General features: G+C 38.0%; 1 protein-coding gene across 1 annotated transcript in view; it reads left to right on the forward strand.

The window, feature by feature from the left end:
- The window catches only part of DNAJC5B (DnaJ heat shock protein family (Hsp40) member C5 beta), a gene marked incomplete at its 3' end in the record, with an annotated part of 46,775 nt that overhangs the window by 11,911 nt on the left and 12,936 nt on the right, over positions 1-21,928 (forward strand). Inside the window, exon 2 of the mRNA XM_081258630.1 lies at positions 18,920-19,133. Within this exon, the coding sequence (XP_081114756.1) occupies positions 18,920-19,133 (214 nt within the window). The remainder of the gene's footprint in view (positions 1-18,919; positions 19,134-21,928) is intronic.

Here is a 21,928-nt window from a genome sequence, read left to right on the forward strand (position 1 = left end):
CTACTACTCTTAACCATTACATCTCTGATTTTAGAATAGCTACCATGAATCCAAAGGATTTAAAGGCCTGAATCTGAGTGAGAGGCCACACTGAAGGATGGAGCAAAGATCAGGGTCTGAGAAGGAAGGTTGGGGATGAAATTTAGGGTTCTTAGGCCCAGGTTGAGATTTAAAGACAGCAGTAATGAGAGGAATCCAGAATTAGCACAGAGCTGTAAGTTCCAGACAGTGTGGGGAAGTGGGTCCACTGTCAGCACACCCAGGAGATGACTGCATATCCCAGCTAATGTGATGTTTGCTCTTATACTGGATAGGAGTAGCTTTTGGTATTTACTAGCAAAGTTCTAGATGGTTAAATGAGTCAGAGTTGCAAGGGAGTCCATATAGGTCCTAAGGTGATGTAAGGCACCTCTTTCTGGCAATACTAACTGTTAAGTCCAACTGCTTCTTAAGTCATCTATTGATAAAATAAAATCACGGCATCATTCGGCGCATTTTATGTGCCAGATACCTTGAACCTATAGCTATAACTGATGGACTAGGTACTTAATAAATAACTGGTAAATAAATGCAGGCATGAAAATTATAAATGAATAAATCAGTAAGAAAAGGCAATCCTTTTTTTTTTTCTGGGTGCTTTAGCAATGGCCATCAAGCCAAATAACCTAATACAGTAGTTGAAAGAAATTATGTGGACATAAATTTAAACAACACTAACACTGTTTATCTCATTGAATATTGTTACATCTATTAGGTATCAAAACATTCCTTAGGGGCTTCCCTGGTGGCGCAGTGGTTGAGAGTCCACCTGCCGATGCAGGGGACGCGGGTTCGTGCCCCGGTCCGGGAGGATCCCACATGCCGCGGAGCAGCTGGGTCCGTGAGCCATGGCCGCTGCGCCTGCGCGTCCGGAGCCTGTGCTCCACAACGGGAGAGGCCACAACAGTGAGAGGCCCACGTACCACCAAAAAAAAAAAAAAACATTCCTTAAATCTTCTTTATGTCCATTAGTATTCTTGAAAGAAAAGCATAAATAATAAAAGAATACTTTCAAAGAAATGTTTTCTATAAACAATACATTTTACTGGAATTGTTATAGATATTAAACTATTGATAGGTGATGATATCAATGAAAATGGTAGAATAAGGAACTCTAAAAGTCTCCTCCACCATAAAAGCAACTAAAAATCTAAAAGATTTTTAGAACTATCAGAACTATCAGGATCAACCTTTTCAGAACCTGGAAACTATACAGAAGCTTGTGGCAACTGGGGTGCACTTTTTTTTAAAGTTGAATCATGCTAAGAACACTGAACTTCATGGCATTTTAAATTGTCCTAGTCCTATAACCTGCTCCTCAGCTCAGTTGTAACCTTGAAAATAGCTGTCTGCATTCCTGGTACCAGTGGTACCAGAAGAAGCAGAAAAGACTTCATTTGCAAATAATTGTCATTGGAGGATCTGTCTGATAGCTCCCTGGAAGACTTGCTTAAAATGCTTGTTTTATCTCACCTACATCAAAATGAGTGCTATAAAGTTGCTATGAAAGGAGGGGGGCATTTGTTTAAAACATTTATAGGCAAATTTTTAGTCATTGCTGCCTGAGGTAATGAATAACAGTTGGGGCAACAGGAGACTCACTAAAGAAACTTGGGAGAAAAGGCTGGGGAATGAGATACTTAGGGGAAAAAGGGCTTTGAAAAGCTCTGACCTATTCCTGGGAATCCAGAAGCTACTACCATGCCCAGGGGTCTGCACACGCTCAGGAAAGATCTGAGAAAGCCCTAAGCTCTCACTTCTGGCTGACCTTGAAGAGCTGTGCAGGCAGGAAGTAAAGGCTAAGGCAGAGTTGTAAACTGCCTAGCTGAGTGCTGAAGGTGTGCCCTACCATACACACAGAGCCCATCTGCAAAGACTGGGTGATTTTTGGCTCCAAATGTGTAAGAAAATCTGTCTAATCTTTAGCTGGCCATTAAGCTAATGGAACAGAGACTTCAGTGGCCACACATGACAAAGAATACAGACTTTAATTGCGGCATGCAGGCTCTTAGCACACAGCAATGACGATCCCATGTACTGCAACTAAGACCTGGTGCAGACAAATAAATAAATATTTTTTAGAAAAAGAATACAGACTTTATAAAATTAGGTCAGAAAAGTCACTAAACAAACAACAACTACAAAAAGCAACAACTGAAAACCATAGGGAAAGAGGAGTTTCTGAAATGTAGAGTTGCCAGATTATACTATGCAAATGTCCAGTTTTCAAAAAAAATATTATCAGCCATGCAAAGAAACAAGAAAGGCCCACATGCAGGGAGAAAAAAAAAATCAACAGAAACTGTGCCCGAGAAAGCTCCACATATGGACCTATTAGAGAAAGACTTTAAATAAGCTAAATATGTGAAAGGCTAAAGAAAATCACGCCTGAAGAACTAAAGGATAAAAATGATATCTCATCACATACAGAATATTAACAAAATAATAAAAATTATATAAAGGAACCAAAATAGAAATTCTGGAGTTGAAAAGTACAATAACTAAAATGAAAATTTCATTAGAGGGCTCAATAGTAGATTTGAGTGGGCAGAAGAGAGAAACAGTGAAATTGAAGATAGGTCAAGTTCACTGCATACACCATCATGCATACCAACACATACAGAGTAAGAGTCCCAGGGGCTTCCCTGGTGGCGCAGTGGTTGAGAGTCCGCCTGCCGATGCAGGGGACGTGGGTTTGTGCCCCGGTCCGGGAGGATCCCACATGCCGCGGAGCGGCTGGGCCCGTGAGCCATGGCCGCTGAGCCTGCGTGTCCGGAGCCTGTGCTCCGCAACGGGAGAGGCCACAACAGTGAGAGGCCTGCATACCACAAAAAAAAAAAAAAAAAAAAAAGAGTCCCAGAGGAGAGAAGAAAGAGAGGGAAAGGGGAGAAAAGAATATTTGAAGAAATAATGGCTGAAAACTTTCCAAGTTTGATGAAAAATATTAATCTACACATCCAAGAAGCTCCATGATCTCTAAGTAAGATAAACTCAAGAACATCTTCACTGAGACACATCATAAACAACTGTTCAAAGCCAAAAAGTATGCTGAAAGCAGCAAGGGAAAAGCGACTCATCATGTATAAAGGGTCCTCAGTAAGATCAACAAGTGATTTCTCATTAGAAACTATGAGGCCAGAAGGCAGTAGGATGACATATTCAAAGTGCTGAAAGAAAATATATGTCAACCAATAATTTTATATTTACCAAAATTATCCCTCAAAAATGAAAGAGAAATCAACACATTTCTAGAGAAATAAATAAATGAGTCATTAGCAAACTTTCCCTATAAGAAATTCTAAAAGGAGTCCTCAGGCTGAAATGCAAATACATTAGGCACTAACTTGAACCCACGTGAAGAATTAGTGGACACCAGTAAAAGTAACTTCATAGGTAAATATAAAAGACAGAATTAATCTGTTTGTTTGTAATTCCTCTTTTTTCCTATCTTATTTAAAAAACAACTGCATACATATACAACTCAACATCAAAAAAACAAACAATCTGACTGAAAAATGGGTGGAAGAACTGAATAAACATTTTTCCAAAGAGGAAATGCAGATGGCCAACAGGCACGTGAAAAGATGCTCAACATCACTAATAATCAGGGAAATGCAAATCAAAACCACCATGAGATATCACCTCACACCTGTTAGAAGGACTATTATCAAAAAGACAAGAACTAACAACTGTTGGTGAGGATGTGGAGAAAAGAGAACCTGTGCACACTGTTGGTAGGAATATAAATTGGTACACCCACTATGGAAAACAGTATTGAAATTCTTAAAATTAAAAATAGAACTACCATGCAATTCCACTCCTTGGTATTTATCTAAAGAAATCAAAAACACTAACTTGAAAAGATATCTGTACCCATGTTAACTGCAGTGCTATTTATAATAGTCAAGACATGGAAACAACCTAAGTGTCCATCAATGGATAAATACTATTCAGCCATAAAAAGAAGGAAATCCTGCCATTTTTGACAACATGAATAGACCTTGAGGGCATTATGCTAAGTGGAAAAACTCAGAAAAAGACAAATAATGTGTGATCTCACTCATACATAGAATCTAAAAAAACCCCAAACTCATAGATACAGAGAACAGACTGGTGGTTGCCAGAGGTGGAGGCTGGGGCTGAGTGAAATGGGTGAAGCTGGTCAAAAGGTACAAACTTCCAGTTATAAAATAAATAAGTCCTGGAGGAAAATACAAAATTAAAAAAGCAAAAAGAATAGGCTATAAATGTTTTTAATAGAGATCAAATTGTCATAACTTGATGTTGTATGTGTATAATGCTTTGCCATTAATATTGTACAGTGTGCTTAGCTATTTACCATAGGGGAAAAAAGCATCAAATAATTAATAGTATAAGAGCATTCCAACAAAGCTGTTAAGAAAGTGTTAAATAGCTTTGAAGCTAGCAATTCATGTATACCTTAAACAAAACGAAACAAATTTCTATCTAAAGTAGTCACGCTTAAATAAACAACAGAGAATTGTGGTTTCCAGGGACTGAGGGAAGGAGGAAATGGTTAGTTGTTTAACAGATACAAGGCTTCAGTTTGCAATGGAGAAAAGTTCTAAAGAAAGAAACAGAAAGAAAGGAAAGACATATATATGACATGACATGTGAGTTTTTAAAAAGAACACCCCTTCACAGATGATTCTTAATACCAGATGTTGAAAACCACTGATTTAACTGGTGGGCAGAGGAGAAATGATAAGCATAGATGACTGCAGTAACACAGTCAGATTATCCACTCTGTTCCTGGTCCTTTTATGAGAAGTGGCCAGCCTCTGGCTTGTAGGGAGTGAATCAAATCCTGTCTCTGATGTGTTCACTCTACACTCCAGTTCCTGCTCTTCCTTTCCCAGTTCTTTGTCTGCTCTATCCTTACTCGATGTTTGCATAACCGCTTGCTTTTGGTGCACTGGTCACTTTGGATAAGACACACTCCTTCTGCCAACCTTGGCCCTAAGGGACCCACATGTTTGTACTACCTTGCCTAGCCTCCCAGCCAGGGCAGGAGAAGAATCAGGAAAACATCCTAGAAGCCGAGAGAAAAGAAGGAGTGGCCAATAAACCTGGCAGAAAGGCCGAGTAGAATGAAGGTGCAAATGGGCCACTGGATTTTTCAGTTAGGATGTTGTGGAATGGAAAGCAAGTTCAGTAGAGACCCAGAAGTAGAAGTCAGATTACAGGGGGCTGAAGAGTGAATGGACATTGAGAATGCAACCTTCCTGTGTAAACTACACTTTGAAGAAGTGTACGGGGAAGGGAAGGAGGAGATAATTAACATTTCAATAATGTGAAGGGGAGGGGAGGACAAAAAAAAATAGTTTCCCTTTTTAAAAAACAGTTAGCATGGGCTTCCCTGGTGGCGCAGTGGTTAAGAATCCACCTGCCAATGCACGGGACACGGGTTCGGGCCCTGGTTCCAGGAAGATCCCACATGCCACGGAGCAACTAAGCCCGTGCGCCACAACTACTGAAGCCTGCACGCCTAGAGCCCGTGCTCCTCAGCAAGAGAAGCCACCGCAATGAGAAGCCCGCGAACCGTAATGAAGAGTAGCCCCCGCTCGCAGCAACTAGAGAAAGCCCGCACGCAGGAACGAAGACCCAACGCAGCCAAAAATAAATAAATAAAATAAATTTATAAAAACAAACAAACAAACAAACAATGAGCATGTTTGCTTGCTGAGGAGAAGGAGCTAATGAAGACATTATTGAAGATACTGGAGTTGGGGGCAGAGATTGATGACTGATGGACCAGGATTTAGGAAAGTGCACAGATAAGTAGAGTCTAGAACACACTGGCCAATTTAATTTTAAAAAGGAGAGGTTCTTCTTCTCTTAAATAACAGGAGGAGGGAAAGATGGGTGCAATTATGCAGAAGTATAGAAGAAAAAGGGTGTGAAGGAGTTTCTTTCTAATGAACTTTTAACCCCGTTTGAAGTAGGAAATGAGGTTTCTTGTGGGGGGCGGGGAAGCTGTTTGTCTTTATTGCCCCTGATTTGCACAGTTTTGCAATCTTCTCCAGCAATACTGCTCTCCCAGAAATGGGAGTGGAAGTAGTAGATAGCTAGAGTCATCTCCTTGGAGGTATGACAGGGAATCAGAACTTTTAAGGAAGTGAATCAATTGGTTTGAGTAGCACTCCTACAGTATGACCATGAGGCTGAGTCCAAATAGTCAAGGAAATGGAGTCAGTGAAATGGACTGTCTAGAAGAATAGACCCTGGTAGTTTTAAAATATTGGTTTAGGGGGGGAAATGGGTTTAGGGAGAACAAGAAAGTGAGCACTGGGAGCCCTACAAGGGCCAGCGGATGGGCCTGCTACAGGTAATTACCAGGACCTGCTTGTAGCGCTGACATGATACACTATTACTGAGCTTGAGCTAGGAAGCCAGCAGGAGTAAGGCTTACAGACAGTAAGTGCCTGCTCAGGGCTTTGACAAGAACCAGTGGCTGGAGCTGCTGCTGGAAGAAGGAAACAAGGTCTGTGTAGCCATTTCTCCTACATCCTGGTCTTATGATCCCTTGATGTTCAGAGTTCAACAGAGATTGCCGGCTTTGAAAAAACAAGAACGTAAAAATTTCCCCAGGAAATGTAATAAGGTTAGAGGCACAGAAACTTTTGATGGGAACCTGGGCCAGATACAGAGATCTTGTATTATATGCAGCTCTCAGATTCTGGGTGAGCCGTAGGCTGTGGGGAAAAGGATTAAATATAGCACACAATCTTAGTGGCCTGCTGAAGGATGTCAGAGGCCTACTGGTGGCCGAACTTCAGGTCCCCATCCCCTAAAGTAGTACTCTTATGACTGGTATAGACAAATACTTCTAATATTGGCCACATTTTATCTACTGTGTTTGCACAAATACTATAGTCTATCCTATTTTATTAGGGAGGGTAAAGAGCTGCTCTTAAAATTAGCCATAGAAAAGAACTGTAACGATCAGAAAATGACCTAAAACAAAGCTCTATCAATTGGCATTTGAACTTTTCAGAAGTTTAAGTATTTTTAAGTCATATTTTAAAAAAAAAATAAGCATAACGCCTCATGAAGTAAAAATTCTAGTAAAAATCTGGCAAGGGATCACTGAAGCACGATGGGATCACTGTCTCAACTGCCACTAGAGGTCAGCACTGGACTCTCGATGTCATTCTATATGAGAGAAAGGACTGGTCTCTGAAATAGATCATCAATTATGGTTCCCATCGTTATCTCATGCTATCTGTCTTGAATCTTGAATGTGACTGCGGATCCCAGAAAACTAAAGAAAATGTTAACAATTTCTGGGGTGTGCTGCTCAGATATTCCATCTGTAAGTGTGAGGAAATCACAGGACTGTGTAATGTGGCCTTCAGAGGGCCCTGGGTGAAGCCTTGGTACTTGAATCATACATTATGGCAGCAGGTGTTTCAGAAATAATTACACAGTAGGGGTAGTACTGGCATCATTACTTGCAATGCGAACTCAAATGGTGCCCTGACCTTGCTATTCTGTCCCTTGACTCTACACTAACCCTGGCCCAGTGGCTGCTGCTTCCTTGAGTCCCACTTACATTCTCATTCCAGCTTTTTCACAGCACCTTACTGTATTAAAGTGTCTTACGAGGAGGGAAACTGTACTCAGTACAAATGTACGAAATGGCTGTGGGGGGTGGAGAGATTTGGCGGCTGGTCAACGGAAAAGACATGACCATAAGAGCCAGCAACACAACAGGCTTTACTGGATGGTGCTTGAACAGGGTTGCATGAGAGGGGAAGTTCCTCACAGCATGAGACCATCCAGAGGCTTATGGCATGGGGGTTATCATCAAAAAGGCAGGAGGTCAAGGGAACACCCAGGTGAGAGGAAGGTTGGAAAGGGGACTTATGTACCTAGGTGGTGTCACTCGGGAGCATAGTGCGGAGTCTCTGAGTCAGACAGTTCCAAAGGGCCACAGCAGCTTGCAGTCTTATAGCCATAAGGCTCTGTCTTACCAATGGCCAGCAGATGTGGGGTGAGTCTTGCAGATATGTAAAGTAGACAGGCTCTGAATGGCTAACAATCTGCTTGTTTGGGTTATTTGAAAAATAACTGAGGGAATTCCCTGGCAGTCCAGTGGTTAGGACTCTGCTCTTTCACTGCCGATGGCCTGGTTTCAATTCCTGGTCAGGGAACTAAGATCCCACAAACTGCATGGTGCGGTCAAAAAAATTAAAAAAAGAAAAATAACTGAATGTGTGAAAATTTGAGCTTGACACTGGAGGCCTTTTGAGCTAATGGGTCTCAGTCTGCAGTAAAGAAATAAACAATGTAGGGGTCAATACACAGAGGCACTCTTTGGCTCATTCATATAACAGTGGTAAAAAGCTCTCTGTGAAATTAACACATAGTTGAAAGGAGAGAATATAAACATGAAAGATAACCAGGAATTTCTGAATCAGGAGTTTCTGGTTATCACTGGCTAGGTAAAGCACCAGTTCTCCCTTCTGCTAAAAACTAGAAAAACTGAAAGGAAAATTATATTTATATATGTACATCTTAAAAGCATTTGAGAGTAAAGAATTGCTGCTTATTAGGTCATGATATGGGAGAAGAGAAGCTGAGAGGCTGAGCAGGACTCAGTCTTCAGAGAAGGGGGAAAAAACCAGGACCCTGGCCCTGTAAGAATGGAAATCCTGCAATTCCATTTAAACTCCAAAGTGCTGCACCCCAGGAGAAAGGGCAAAAACGGAAGTAAACCATCTGTGGTTAACAATTACTTTGGTAGTCCTCCATAAACCATATCTCCTGGTAGTCTTCTAGAATTTGGGCTGGCTTTCTGACCTGATTTAACTAACAGAATATGACAGAAGTGATGATTTACCTAAATCTTAAAAAGGCATAGCAGCTTCTACTTTTGCAATCTACTTTTGACAACATTTAAGAAATATGACCCTGAGACCATCACATTGTGAGGCATCTCACCTAGCCACGTGGAGAAGCCACGTGGAGAAGCCACGTGGAGGAGAAAAGAGTGCCCAGCCAACAGCCCTAGCTGCGCTTCCGCCACAGCCAGCACCAACTTATCAGCAGGTCAGTGAAGCCATCCTGGAAGCAGATCCTTCAGCTCAAGTTGAGCAGTTCCAGTCAAAGGCAAACAGAGCAAAGACAAACTGTCCCCACAAAGTCCTACCCAATTACAACATGGTAGGCAAATAAATAAAATGCTTGCTGGTTTAAGCTACTAAATTTTACTGTAGCTTGTTACACAGAAACAGACAATGGAAACACCACCCTTGTATGGACTGTAACTGAACTTTGAGCCATCTGGGTGACTGAGAAAATCTCAATTCCTAATATTAGATTAACATGATTCCAGTTTTGTAAATGCCTCCAGACATCTGAAAGTAGGACATAAAAATTCTCTCTGGTATAACATCTTCTTAGTACTCCGATTATTCTTTATAAGTTTTAAATATGTGGCATACCAGAGATAATCAAGGACACAAGTCAAGACAACAAGAACAAGAATCAGCCGAAAGGAGACAATAGAAACAGAACTTCAGAAAACTCAGGTATTAGAATTATCAGATAAAGACATTAAAACATCTATGATCAAGAAGATAAAATACAAGATTGAGAATTTTCACGGGGAACTCAAAATTATGAAAAGGGGCATTCCAGATGTTTAAAATAAACATAAATTATACAACTAAAAAAATACAACAATGAAATTCAAGAATTCAAAGGCAAGGTTTAACAGGTCAGAGAGCTGACTGGACAACAGACCAGAAGAAAATAACCAGAAAGAATTACAGAGGACAAAAAACAAAACAATAAGATAAAATACATAGAGGATCTATTAAGAAGGTCTTAGGTAAGTGCAACTGGAGTCTGAAAAGAAGAGTAGACAGAGGACAAGGGGAAAGCGATTTGAAAACATAATGTATGTGAATTTTCCAGGTTCATGAATGATATCAATCCATATATACCAGAAGCCCAATAAAAGCCAACCAGAAGAAATAAAAGTCTATATCTAAGCACATCACAGAAAAACTGCTGAAAACCAAAGATGGAAAGCCCCTATGGAAAAGAACAAAAATTAGACTTACAGCAGATTTTTTCAAGAGATAATGAAATCCAAAAGACAGTGAACTGAAATCTGGATGAAAGAAAACGGATGAAAGAAAATAACTGATAGCCTACAATTCTTTATCAGGGAAAATACTCTTCAGAAATGAAGGTGAAATAAAGACATTTTTAAGCTAAACAAAAACTGTAAGAATTAATCATCAGCAGATCTACACTAACAGAGATACTAAAGAGTGTTCACAGACAGAAGGAAAATGATCCCAGATGTATGGTCAGTGATGCAGGAAATAACTAATGGCAACAAAATTGGAAAATATGTGAGGAAATGTACACAAATACTAATTGTATGAAATACCATCATACAGTTGACCCTTGAACAACAGGAGTTTGAACTGCATGGGTCCACTTATATGTGGATTTTTTCCCCCAATACCACAGTACTACACAATCCATGATTGGTTGAATCTTCAGATGTGGAACCACAGATATGGAGGGCCAGCTATCAGACTTGAGCATCTACGTATCTGGGTATCCACAGAGGATACTAGAACCAATTTCCCATGGATACTGAGGGACAGTTATATACTAATTGTGTTAAATAACATTTTTTGAGGGCTTAAAAGATTTACAGAATTAAAGTACGGGCTACCAACAACACAAATTGGGAAGACAGTAATAGTGTTAGTGTTCTAAGATTTTTATATTGTCTTGGAGAAAGACAAAAGTACATTGACTTTAGACTTTGACAAGTCAGGGATTTTCTAATTTCTAGGAGAACCCCAAAAGGAATAATAAAAGAATGTGCATTTTCCAAAGCAACAGAGGGGAAAAAAGTATAATAATGAAAAATAATCAATCTAACAGAAGGCAAGAAAGGAGAGGAAAAGAAAAATACTTTAGATGGGACAGAGAATATAATGAAGCGGTAGATTTAACCTGTAATAAATCAACAATTAGATTAAGAGTAAACATAGACTAAATGCTTCAATTAAAAGAAAAAGATTGTCACTGTGAATAAAATAACCCAAAACTATATGTTTACAAAAGACACATCTAATATATAAGGTTACAGAAAATTTGAACATAAAAGGAGAGAAAAATATAGTCTATGTATAAGCCTACCCAAAGAAAGCTGGTGTAGCTTTATTAATATCAAAGTAAAGACTAAAAGTATTACTAGCAAAAAGAGGTGTATTTCATAATGATAAAAGTTCAATTCACCAGGAATATATAACAGTTGTGAATTTGTATACTTCTAAAGAACATGGACTAAACTACAGAAAGCAAAAAGTGACAGAACTATAAGGAGAAATTTGTAAACATACAGTAATAGTGGGAGATTTTAACATACCTTGCTTGTAGAACAATAAAATGGCAAAGAATACAGAAGATTTGAACAAAAAAAATTAGCAAAGAAAATTGATTGTTCTTATATATGAACAAAGCACCCAAAGGTACAGAATACATATTCTTTAAAGTACACATGGAACATGTATAAAAACTGAACATATAGTGAGACAAAAAGCAAATCTCAAATTTTGAAGGATTTAAATCATATAGAATATGTTCTCTCACTGCAGTGCAATCAAGCTGCACTGTAGTGAGAGCAAAAATAAAAAGATAGCTAGAAAATCCCCATATGTTTGAAAATTCAGAGGCACAATTTAAAATAACTCCTGGGTAAAATAAACCACAATTAAAATTAAAAAGTACCTAGAACTGAATGTTTCATATTAAAACTTGTGGAATGTAGTTAAAGTAGTACTTAGAGGGAAATTTACAGAATTAAATGCATGTACTAGAAAACTGAGTCCAGCAATAAGTAAAATAATAAATAATTAAGTTGAGTTTATCCAAGGAACACAAGTTTCATTTAGCACTAAGAAATCAATCACATTAACAGATTAAAAAATAAAAAAATGTATCTTCTCAACAGGTGCAGAAAAAACATTTGATTAAAATTCAATATTCATTCATTCTTAGTAAATTAGTAAAAGAAGAAGGAAAGAAGAATGTCTGCTTTAGTCACTCTTACTTGACATCATACTGGAGGTCTTAGCCAGGACAATAAGGAAAAACATAAAATGATATAAGAATTGAAATGAAAAAAACTTCATTATTTGCAGATTATATGATTGTGTATGTAGAAAATGCAAAAGAACCTATAATTTATTAAAATTAATAAATGAGCTTAAGTTTGTAGGATAAAAAATCAATATATAAAAATCTTTTACATCTGCAATAAATTAAGAAAAATACTTTAATATCAAAACCACACAAAAAATAAGTTCCTAGAAATAAAGCTAATAAAATATATGCAGAACCTAAATGGTAAAATGATAAACTTTGAGTTCTAAATAAGTAGACATACCATACAAATGTCAAATTCCAAATTAATCTATAGAGTCAAATGCAATTGTAATAAAAATCCCAGTAGAGAGAGAGTGAGAGAGAGAGAGAGAGAGAGAGAGTGTGTGTGTGTGTGTGTGTAAACTAACAAACTAATTCTATAATGTATGTGGAAATATAGAGGGCCCAGAACAGCCACAGAACTCCTGAAGAACAACAATATGGAAGAACTTGCTCTTTAAGATACTAAGACATATTTTAAAGGTATAATATTCAAGACTTTATTAGCCCAGAAGTAGCCAAATAGACCAATGGAGCAGAATAGAGATCCTATTTAAAATATAGGGAAAGGATTTTATCTTTTTAATAAATGACACTAGGATAACTGGATATCCATATTTTAAAAACGAAATTGTATGCTTGCTTTCTACCACATTAAAAAATCAACTACAAATGGGTCATTGACTTCTATGTGAAAGGCAAATCTATAAAGATTTTAAAGAGTTTATAAGACAATATCTTCCCTAATTCAGGAAAAGACTGATTAATTAAACTAGTTAAAATTAAGAATTTCTGGACATACAGATGGCCAAAAGCACATAAAAAGATGCTTGACATCGCTAATTATCAGAGAAATGCAAATCAGAACTACAATGAAGTATCACTCACACTGGTCAGAATGGCCATCATCAAAAAGTCTACAAATAATAAATGCTGGAAAAGGTGTGGAGAAAAGGGAACCCTCCTACACTGTTGGTGGGAACATAAATTGGTACAACCATTATGGAGAACAGTATGGAGGTTCCTTAAAAAACTAAAAATAGGGCCACCTATGATCCAGCAATCCCACTCCTGGGCATATATCCAGAGAAAACCATAATTGGAAAAGATACATGCACCCCAATGTTCATTACAGCACTATCTGCAATAGCCAGGACACTGAAGCAACCTAAATGTCTATCAACAGAGGAATGGATAAAGAAGATGTGGTACATATATATACAATGGAATATTACTCAGCCATAATAAAGAAAGAAATAATGCCATTTGTAGCAACATGGATGGACCTTGAGATTATCATGCTAAGTGAAGTCAGACAGAAAAAGACAAATATATGGTATCACTCATATGTGGAATCTAATTTAAAAAATGATACAAATGAACTTATTTACAAAACAGAAACAGACCTACCAATATTGAAAACAAACTTACGGTTACCAAAGGGGAAACATAGCGGGGAGGGATAAATGAGGAGCTTGGGATTAACATACACACAATACTGCATATAAGGTAGATAACCAGCAAGGACCTACTGTATAGCACAAGGAACTCTACTCAATATTCTGTGATAACCTGTATGAGAAAATAATCTGAAAAAGAATGAATATATGTATACGTATAACTGAATCGCTTTGCTGTACACCTGAAACTAACACAACTTTGTAAATCAACTATATTCCAATAAACTAAAAAAAAAAAACAGTTAAAAAAAGAATTTCTGTTCTCCAAAAGATTCCATAAGGAAACTAACAACAACAAAAAAGCCTTAGAAACAGAGAATACATATGCAATACATAAACTGACAAATAATTCATATATAGAATACTATAGATATATTTTAAATCCTACAAATTCATTTTAAACATGAAACTAAAAACTGGTGAAAGACCAACATACACTTAAATAGAGGATATCCAAATGACATATATATCAGCCTCATTAGTAATTAGGAGAATGCAAATTAAACCACAAAGGGATACACACACACACACACACACACACACAAGCTACCAGACCGTCAAACATTAAAATGTCTGTCAATACCAAATGTCAGGGACATGTGCATTGGAACTCATATACTAGTTTCTTATACTTTCACTTGGGTGTTGCCTGAGTCCAAGAGGGCACAAGAGTTCCACTGAACTTCTACTATGAAGACATACTATTAAGTTCCATAGTTGCAATACTTGCCAAACACGCAGGGTTACTAGTCTAGGGTTTGTTTTCACCTGAAAACTGGTTTATAGCAGTTCATTTTCCTATCTACCACCAGTCTTCTTCCCATTATAGTCAGTTTTTTTTCCTAGAAATAATAGTCTATATCTAATATGAGCTCAGATTTTTTTCTTTCTTTTTTTTTTTTTTTTTTCTACCTTTGCTGTTGATGAGGCTGCCTCTGCCATGAGGGCACTTTTAACGGTTCTAGGATATAGGAAGAAACCAGTGCCTCACCCTCCCTCTTCTACTCTTTCATTTTAGGTAGCAGGTAGCCTTCTTCTGGGACATGGGAGGGGCAATAAACTTTGTGGCTGAGGGAGTTTAGCAGAAAGTCACACAGCAATGGGGAAATCTTTGAAACAGGAAGCAACAAAAGGTAATTGGAGAAGGCAGCTAAAAATGTGTTGAGTGGGGAAAGGCAGCTACAGATATAGATGGTGGAACTTAGTTCCCTGAGGCTCAGGGCCAGCCTTTCCAAACAAGAAGGTCTCCTCTGACATTCCAACCCCATGGAGATAGATTTGGTCTTGAGCTGGGGCAACATGGTCAGAACTGGGTCTTGGGTGATTCACAGACTGGTAGAGAATAGTAGGTAGATCTCACCTGAGTGGTAGATGGTGTGAGGAAGAGAACTGGGCACTACAATGCTTAGAATTATTCCATTGCCTGAAAATAGGTAGATCTTAGGAGCCTTTGGTAATTACACCTATAAATCCACATTGATCCTATCTGCTACTCAGTTGAAAGCTGTTATTGGATTTTGAAGTGGAAATTACAGGTATTGATGCTATTTCTAATATTAGTTATAGCCATACCAGATTAACAGTGACGAAGAGTATAGACAGATGTGGAATTAAACGCTCATGTTCTGGTTGAACATTACATCACTTTTAAGTATAAAATGAGAAGTTATAAGAAAGATCTTTAAAGTGAATAGGCAATTTAAATGTACTCCAAGCAACTCTCCTTTCACCCTAAATTCCATACGTGTTTTCCTGCTGTACAGACAACACCAAGGGGGTGAGTCATCGATCAACTACCTCCTTGAGCAATTGTGTAACTTTGGCAGCTGCCTCTGCTAGCCATATTTCCTGAGGATTCCTCAGGGCCAAGAGCATCTGCCAAGAGGAGTCAGAATGCTGCTGATTACCAGGAATTGGATTTGTTACAAATGGAGGTGCTCCAGCCCTCTGAATTTGCCAGCTCTATTGTTAGAGGAATGTGATAAATAGTTGAGTGCATCTGCCCTTGAAAGCTGACAAAGATCCAAGCAGCTTAAAATGACACGTTTCTCCAGATAAGTCTTGGGTAGTGTGCATCAGTCTACAACTGAACCCTAGAAATAAAGAAATATATGTAAAGAGGCATTTTCCAGGGATTTTTTTTCTTTCAGGGCAGAAGTAAGAGCCTTTGCATTTGGTTGGCCTGGACATGATCTCTGGAACTGGTAGGGGAAAATGCTGCAATTGTATTCCAGGGCACAGAGTGAGAATTCCAGGAATATTGAGCCATTAAAATTAATGTGCTTAAAGAATCCACTTGAGACTTTCTGATAATGATTGTTGTATTATTAAAGTTTGAGGACTTCTTTCTTCCTTCCTCTCCCCCTCTAATTTGGTAGTGGGTCATTTAAGGGAACAAACTCTAAAATTTCAGTTATTAAAGGAGCATAAAATTTTTAACTGGAGCTTAAAAATACTTAGGGAAGGAAACTGCACAAGTAGTATGTGTATTTTTTTATAACAAGAATAAACAAAGAATCACCTATAATCCCAGCAATAGTCACAGTTAAGCATGGTTATAACCTTTCATTTTTCTCTTTATTTCTACTTATTTTTCTGCTTTATTTTCCCTATATAAAGACATATATACAATTGTCTGTGTGTGTATGTGCATATATGCATGTGTATACGTGTTATGTGTGTATGTGTGTGCACGTGTCAAGGTCACCAAAGATTTCTGTAACACTAAACCCAGTGATCACTTCTTAGTTGTCACTGTACGTGACCTGTCAATAGTACTTGACACAGGTGACCACCCTCTTCCTTGAAATACTTTGTTCACTTGGATCCCATCACCCCATATTCTCCGGATTTTTCCTTCTGCATCATTGGTCTTTCTTTCCTCCTCTCCTCTGTAGTTCTTCCTTCCCAAAGCTCAGCCCTTGGACTTATGTTGGATCCAACTCACTTGGGAATCTTTTCCAGTTCCATGGCTCTAAATACCATCGACCTGCTGAGAACTCCCAATGTACATCTCCCAGAGTAACTCTCATTTGAACTCAGGCTCATATATCTCTCTACCTCTGTCACACTTGTAAGTCTAATATGCATCTCACAGGTGCTCAAGATAGAACTGTGAATCCTAGCAAATCATTTCCTACTACCAAAAAAAAAATCTCTTGCCAACTCTTTAAACAGTAACTCCAAAATTCCAGTTGCTCAAGCCAAAACTTCGGTGCCATCCCTCATTCCTCTTTTTCTTTCACATCCCACACCCAATCCATCAGCTATCTCTCAAAGTGTACCAGAATCCAACCACTTCCAACTAATCATCCACTACCACACTGGTCCAAACCACCATGAACTTCCCCTAAAAGAGTCTCCTGCTTTGGCCTTTGTCCTCTCCAGACTGAGTGATCCTTCTAAACTAAAGTCAGATCATAACCCTTTTCTTCTCAAAACACTCCAGGAGCTTCCCACATCACCTAGACCAAAAGCCAAAGTCCTTGCAATGTCTTACTTTTTTAATTTAAAAATATGTAGGAGGCAGCATAATGCTCAGGGTCAGATTGCCTGTGTTCAAAGCCTGGTTCTAATTATTAGCTGTATGATGTTGGACAAGTTACTTAACCTCTCAGTGGCTAAATTTCCTAACTGTAAAATGGGATTATTATAATACCAGTCTCATAGAGCTGCAGTGAAGATGAATGAATTAATATTTATAACAGGCTTACAATAGTGCTGGCATGTAGTAAACATTATAAAAGTTCTTTAAAATGACAAAATTGGCATTTTGTGCTATTAGAAGATTTTATCATAAATTCTGCAGGTAAAAAAATGTCTCCAATAAGAATTTATAGATACCCCAAACATCTCTCAAAAAATAAGGATGAAAAATGTTTGATTAAACAAATTTAAAATGAACTATTATTGTTTTATTCTTTTTGTTTATTCTGAGTTCAGAGTTAGAATGTATTATACACCATGATGTATGTTTTTAAATATTTTGGTACTTTTTAAGCATCCTGATGTTAAACTGCTTAATTATTCACCTACTTCCTAACCAGCAATGCTTTAATTCCTAAAATAGGTGTGATGTTTTTTAAGTTCATTGTACAGATTGGCTTATAAGATATACTTTATTTTTTTCTACTTATGGCCTTTTATTACTGCTTTAAAATGAAGCAATTTAATCTAAACCGATAAAATAAACAAAAGCTTAAGGTGCATTCCTACATATGCCTACAATAGGCACAGTAGGGAGAATAAGTCATGTGGAATTTCCAGTAGAGAGTTTTAAAATTAGTTGACTTTGTAGAGGAAAAATTACTAGACTCAATATTAAACATGGCTTTCATCAATTTAAATCTGTCTGTGGAGGGAAGTGAGGGAAAGAGCCCCTAGCCAGAGCCTGATTATCATAGCTCAGTTCTTACATCCATTTTACATTTTTAATACTTGATTATAACTGAAGAATAAAGAATACTCACGTATCACCCCTCTGCCCCCAATACGCACACACTGCAACACAACACACACTCATACCCTTCTGGAATTGCTTTATGATCCACAGAGGAGAGAGGGCCTTGTACTCACAAGTAAATTTCTACAGATTATTTGAAGTGGGAAGACCTATTTGAAAAGAGGTCAAATACACATTTGAATACAAGGTAAGTCACGGTATTTGTCCATAAAAACAAAAGGGAGTTAGGATTTGTGAAAAAATTGTGAAAGGGTCATAATATTTATTCAAGGTGTATAAATCAGAGATTTTTTTTTTGACAGTTGAGTTTAACTTTTAGAATATGTGGTGTGAAGGTTTGTTAATTCTGGAAAAGTCTTCCAGTTCTAAATGAAATTGTGGTATAAACTGGTCCTGTTGCTGGAACTCTTAAAGGCCTCTGCATGTTGAGGTGGGCTACTGATGAGCTTCCAGGTAAAAATAAACTTCACATATTTGCCAACAGCAAAATGTCTAAGACTCAACAGCTATGCAGCTATTGAGAATTCCTTTGAGGATGTGAGGGGAGAAACAATACTACTGTGCCTGCACATTAGAAACACAAGGCAACATTTAATGGAAACTTGCTTAGTTAAATCAACATTATTATGAAATGTAACATTTCATGGTATTTACATGTATAAAAGATGTACAAATGAATAATGCCCTTCTAAAATGTCATTGTAATACCTGTCAAGTAACACTTTTCCTCACTTTTTTTTTTTAATTTTAAAAGAAAATTGGCCTTGAAACACCATCCAGACAAGAATCCAGACGATCCAGGTGCTGCTGAGAAGTTTAAAGAAATCAACAATGCCCACACAATACTTACTGACACGTCAAAAAGAAACATATATGACAAGTACGGATCACTGGGACTCTATGTGGCCGAGCAATTTGGAGATGAAAACGTTAATACCTACTTCATGCTGTCAAGCTGGTGGGCAAAGGTGAACTGGATTTTTTGTTTCTCTTGAAAACAATTTCTTACAAGATCATGATATTATTCTCTCTTTTAGATTCCACCTCAAGGAAAGTCTAACCTTACTATATTACTAAACTCTTACAGATAAAAGGAGCTGTTATTGAAGGATCGTTTTTGCTTTAGTTCACCAAATAATTATAAAATACAGCATGACTTAAAATACTTCTAGATGTTAATTATATTTGAATTTGAAGCTTCAGGTTAATTCTGATTGCCCTCCCTACTCCCATCATGACAAATTAAGAACTGACTCATTGCTGAAAACCTAAAATAATTTATTAGTGTGACAACTGTTTAAAAATTATTATGGGACAAATTTAGCCATGTACTTTCCTATCTATAGCATAGGCTACATCAGCAAAGACAGTACTGCGGAGAATACATGGTAATTAGGTCATAGGTTCACATGGAGCCTGCTGTGAAGTAGTGGAGAAGGAAATGAGGGGAGAAAGGTAAGAATTAAATAGTGGAGCACACTGAGTTGGAGAGAGAGAGGAAGAGAGAGAGAGAAAAAGGATATCTAGTCAAGAAAAAGGCAAGATTTTTAAGGACTTAGTGCAACCGGAATTGACCTTTTTTTTTTTTTTTTTTTTTTTTTTTTTGCGGTACGCGGGCCTCTCACTGCTGTGGCCTCTCCCATTGCGGAGCACAGGCTCCAGACGCACAGGCTCAGCGGCCATGGCTCACGGGCCCAGCCGCTCCGCGGCATGTGGGATCTTCCCGGACCGGGGCACGAACCCGCGTCCCCTGCATCGGCAGGCGGACTCTCAACCACTGCGCCACCAGGGAAGCCCCGGAATTGACTTTTGACAGTAAATTTTGTGTGATTTCCTAAGAATCCCTAGTATATGCATGCTTGGTGATAGTTTTATATTTGTTTATGAGTATTAATATCCTTATCGTCTGATAAAAGTATATTTACATATGAATCATACATATAGTCCATCTGCATCTTTTTTGGACAGTTCACATACATGTAGTAAGTTCACAGTTCACACATTTTGTGAAATCAGATGAACTCACATTCATACGAGTTGTAATTAATAAACAGCAGATCTCCAGAGGCAGATGTCATGTTCAGTAGTACTCTGATTGCTACTTTCTTCCGCTAAACTTCCACTAAAGTAAATCTTGCTAAATTGAATAGTTTTACATACACAGGACGAGACAGAATATGTTTTTGTTCATGGGCATGGGGAGAGAGAGTCTGCAGCCTAAAGCCTCGCTTGCCTTCTGCAGTCCTCAGAATTCCTTTTCTTGGGGATAACTGGGATTCCCACTGAAACCTCCTTTCTTTATCATTGAAGACTTGGGAGGGAGACAAGTTTCTGCCTAGAGGATTTGGAACTTAGAATGAGAGTGTATATATTGTCAATGTCATTTATGACGATAGTTTGAATGTTTATGTAAAATACAGGTTTCTGTAGGAACGTAACCCCCAGGTATGACCCTATTTCCAATGGGAAGGTACATCTGGAGTTCTAGATAATTTACACACTAGCACCTGACTGCATATTGGGGCCTACCTGCATAAAAAGAATAGATTTCCTTGCCCAGGAAGTTGACAAAATTGATCAAAATTCATATAGACAAGCAGAAGCTGTTCAATAGTGTAAGAGATATACATAAAATAATTCCTGATGTGGCTCTTTAAAAATAAGGCTACAAAGAAATCTACCTTCCCCTTCTGCTTGTGCCAAAGCCTAATTGCCCAGTGCCCTTTAGAGTGGCCTGGCACACAGTGATAGGTATTAAGTATGCATTACATGTATGAATCAGTGTACCAATTTGAAAATATTTTAAAAACAGTGGACACCTACTTATGCCTTGTACTGCACTAAGCACTCCAAGGATAAGGCAAGGTTATTTCTGCAACAGGCAAATAATCTAGTTGGAATAATTAAAGAACAAAACGATACATGGATTAAAGGAAATTTTCAGAGAGGAGAAAAAATATGGGAATGGAATAGTGAAAGCAAAAAGGTCAAAAGTAGGTTAAAAAAAGGGGGGTGCTTGTTGGGGCACTGGCTCAGGAACACTGCACAGGAGGCTCTTAGAGGCAGTTGGTGAAGAGGAAGTTTTTTTATACTTTTCAGAATAATTTAAGAAATTCATGACTCTGAAGATGTAGAGAATCCATAGCAAAAAGATTATAGGTGTGAGGGTGTATAAAATCACTTTCTATTTCAAATAACATATTTTTAATAAAATCATAAACTTATCTTGCTCAATTAACAAAAATGGGCTTGTTTTCACTTCAAATTGGGTTGGGAGAGTTTAATCTTTTAATCTTTAGCGATGACAAACTTAGTGAGGAAACTTTTATATGCTCATGGGGAAATCCTGGTGCTGTTCACTAGTTGGAACAAATCATCTCTTTATCTACTAATCAATTAATACATTCATTAATTCAGTGGGCATTTACTGTCTACCACACTCCAGGTACTAAATCCTTAGGTATAGGAGGGATTGAAAGACAACTAACATATAGTTTAGCCTCGAAGAAGCTCACAGTCTGAGACAGAATTATAAACTGATCACTGTCTTAAAAGTGTCAACAAAACAAGACTATGGTGGACATTGGTATGGCGTACAGTTGGGGCACAAAGGAGGGAGTAATCGTTCTGGAGGAGATGGGGATCAGGAAAGATGTCAGACAGAGGATCTTTGAGATAATCTTAAACGCGGAGTGGGTATTTTCTAGATGACTAGGGAATGGGACAGTGGGTGTCTAGGCAGGTGGTTCCATAGGGAGGGCAA

The sequence above is a fragment of the Mesoplodon bidens genome (genome assembly GCF_964165515.1).
Source record: "Mesoplodon bidens genome assembly, chromosome: 16".
Lineage (NCBI taxonomy): Eukaryota > Metazoa > Chordata > Mammalia > Artiodactyla > Ziphiidae > Mesoplodon > Mesoplodon bidens.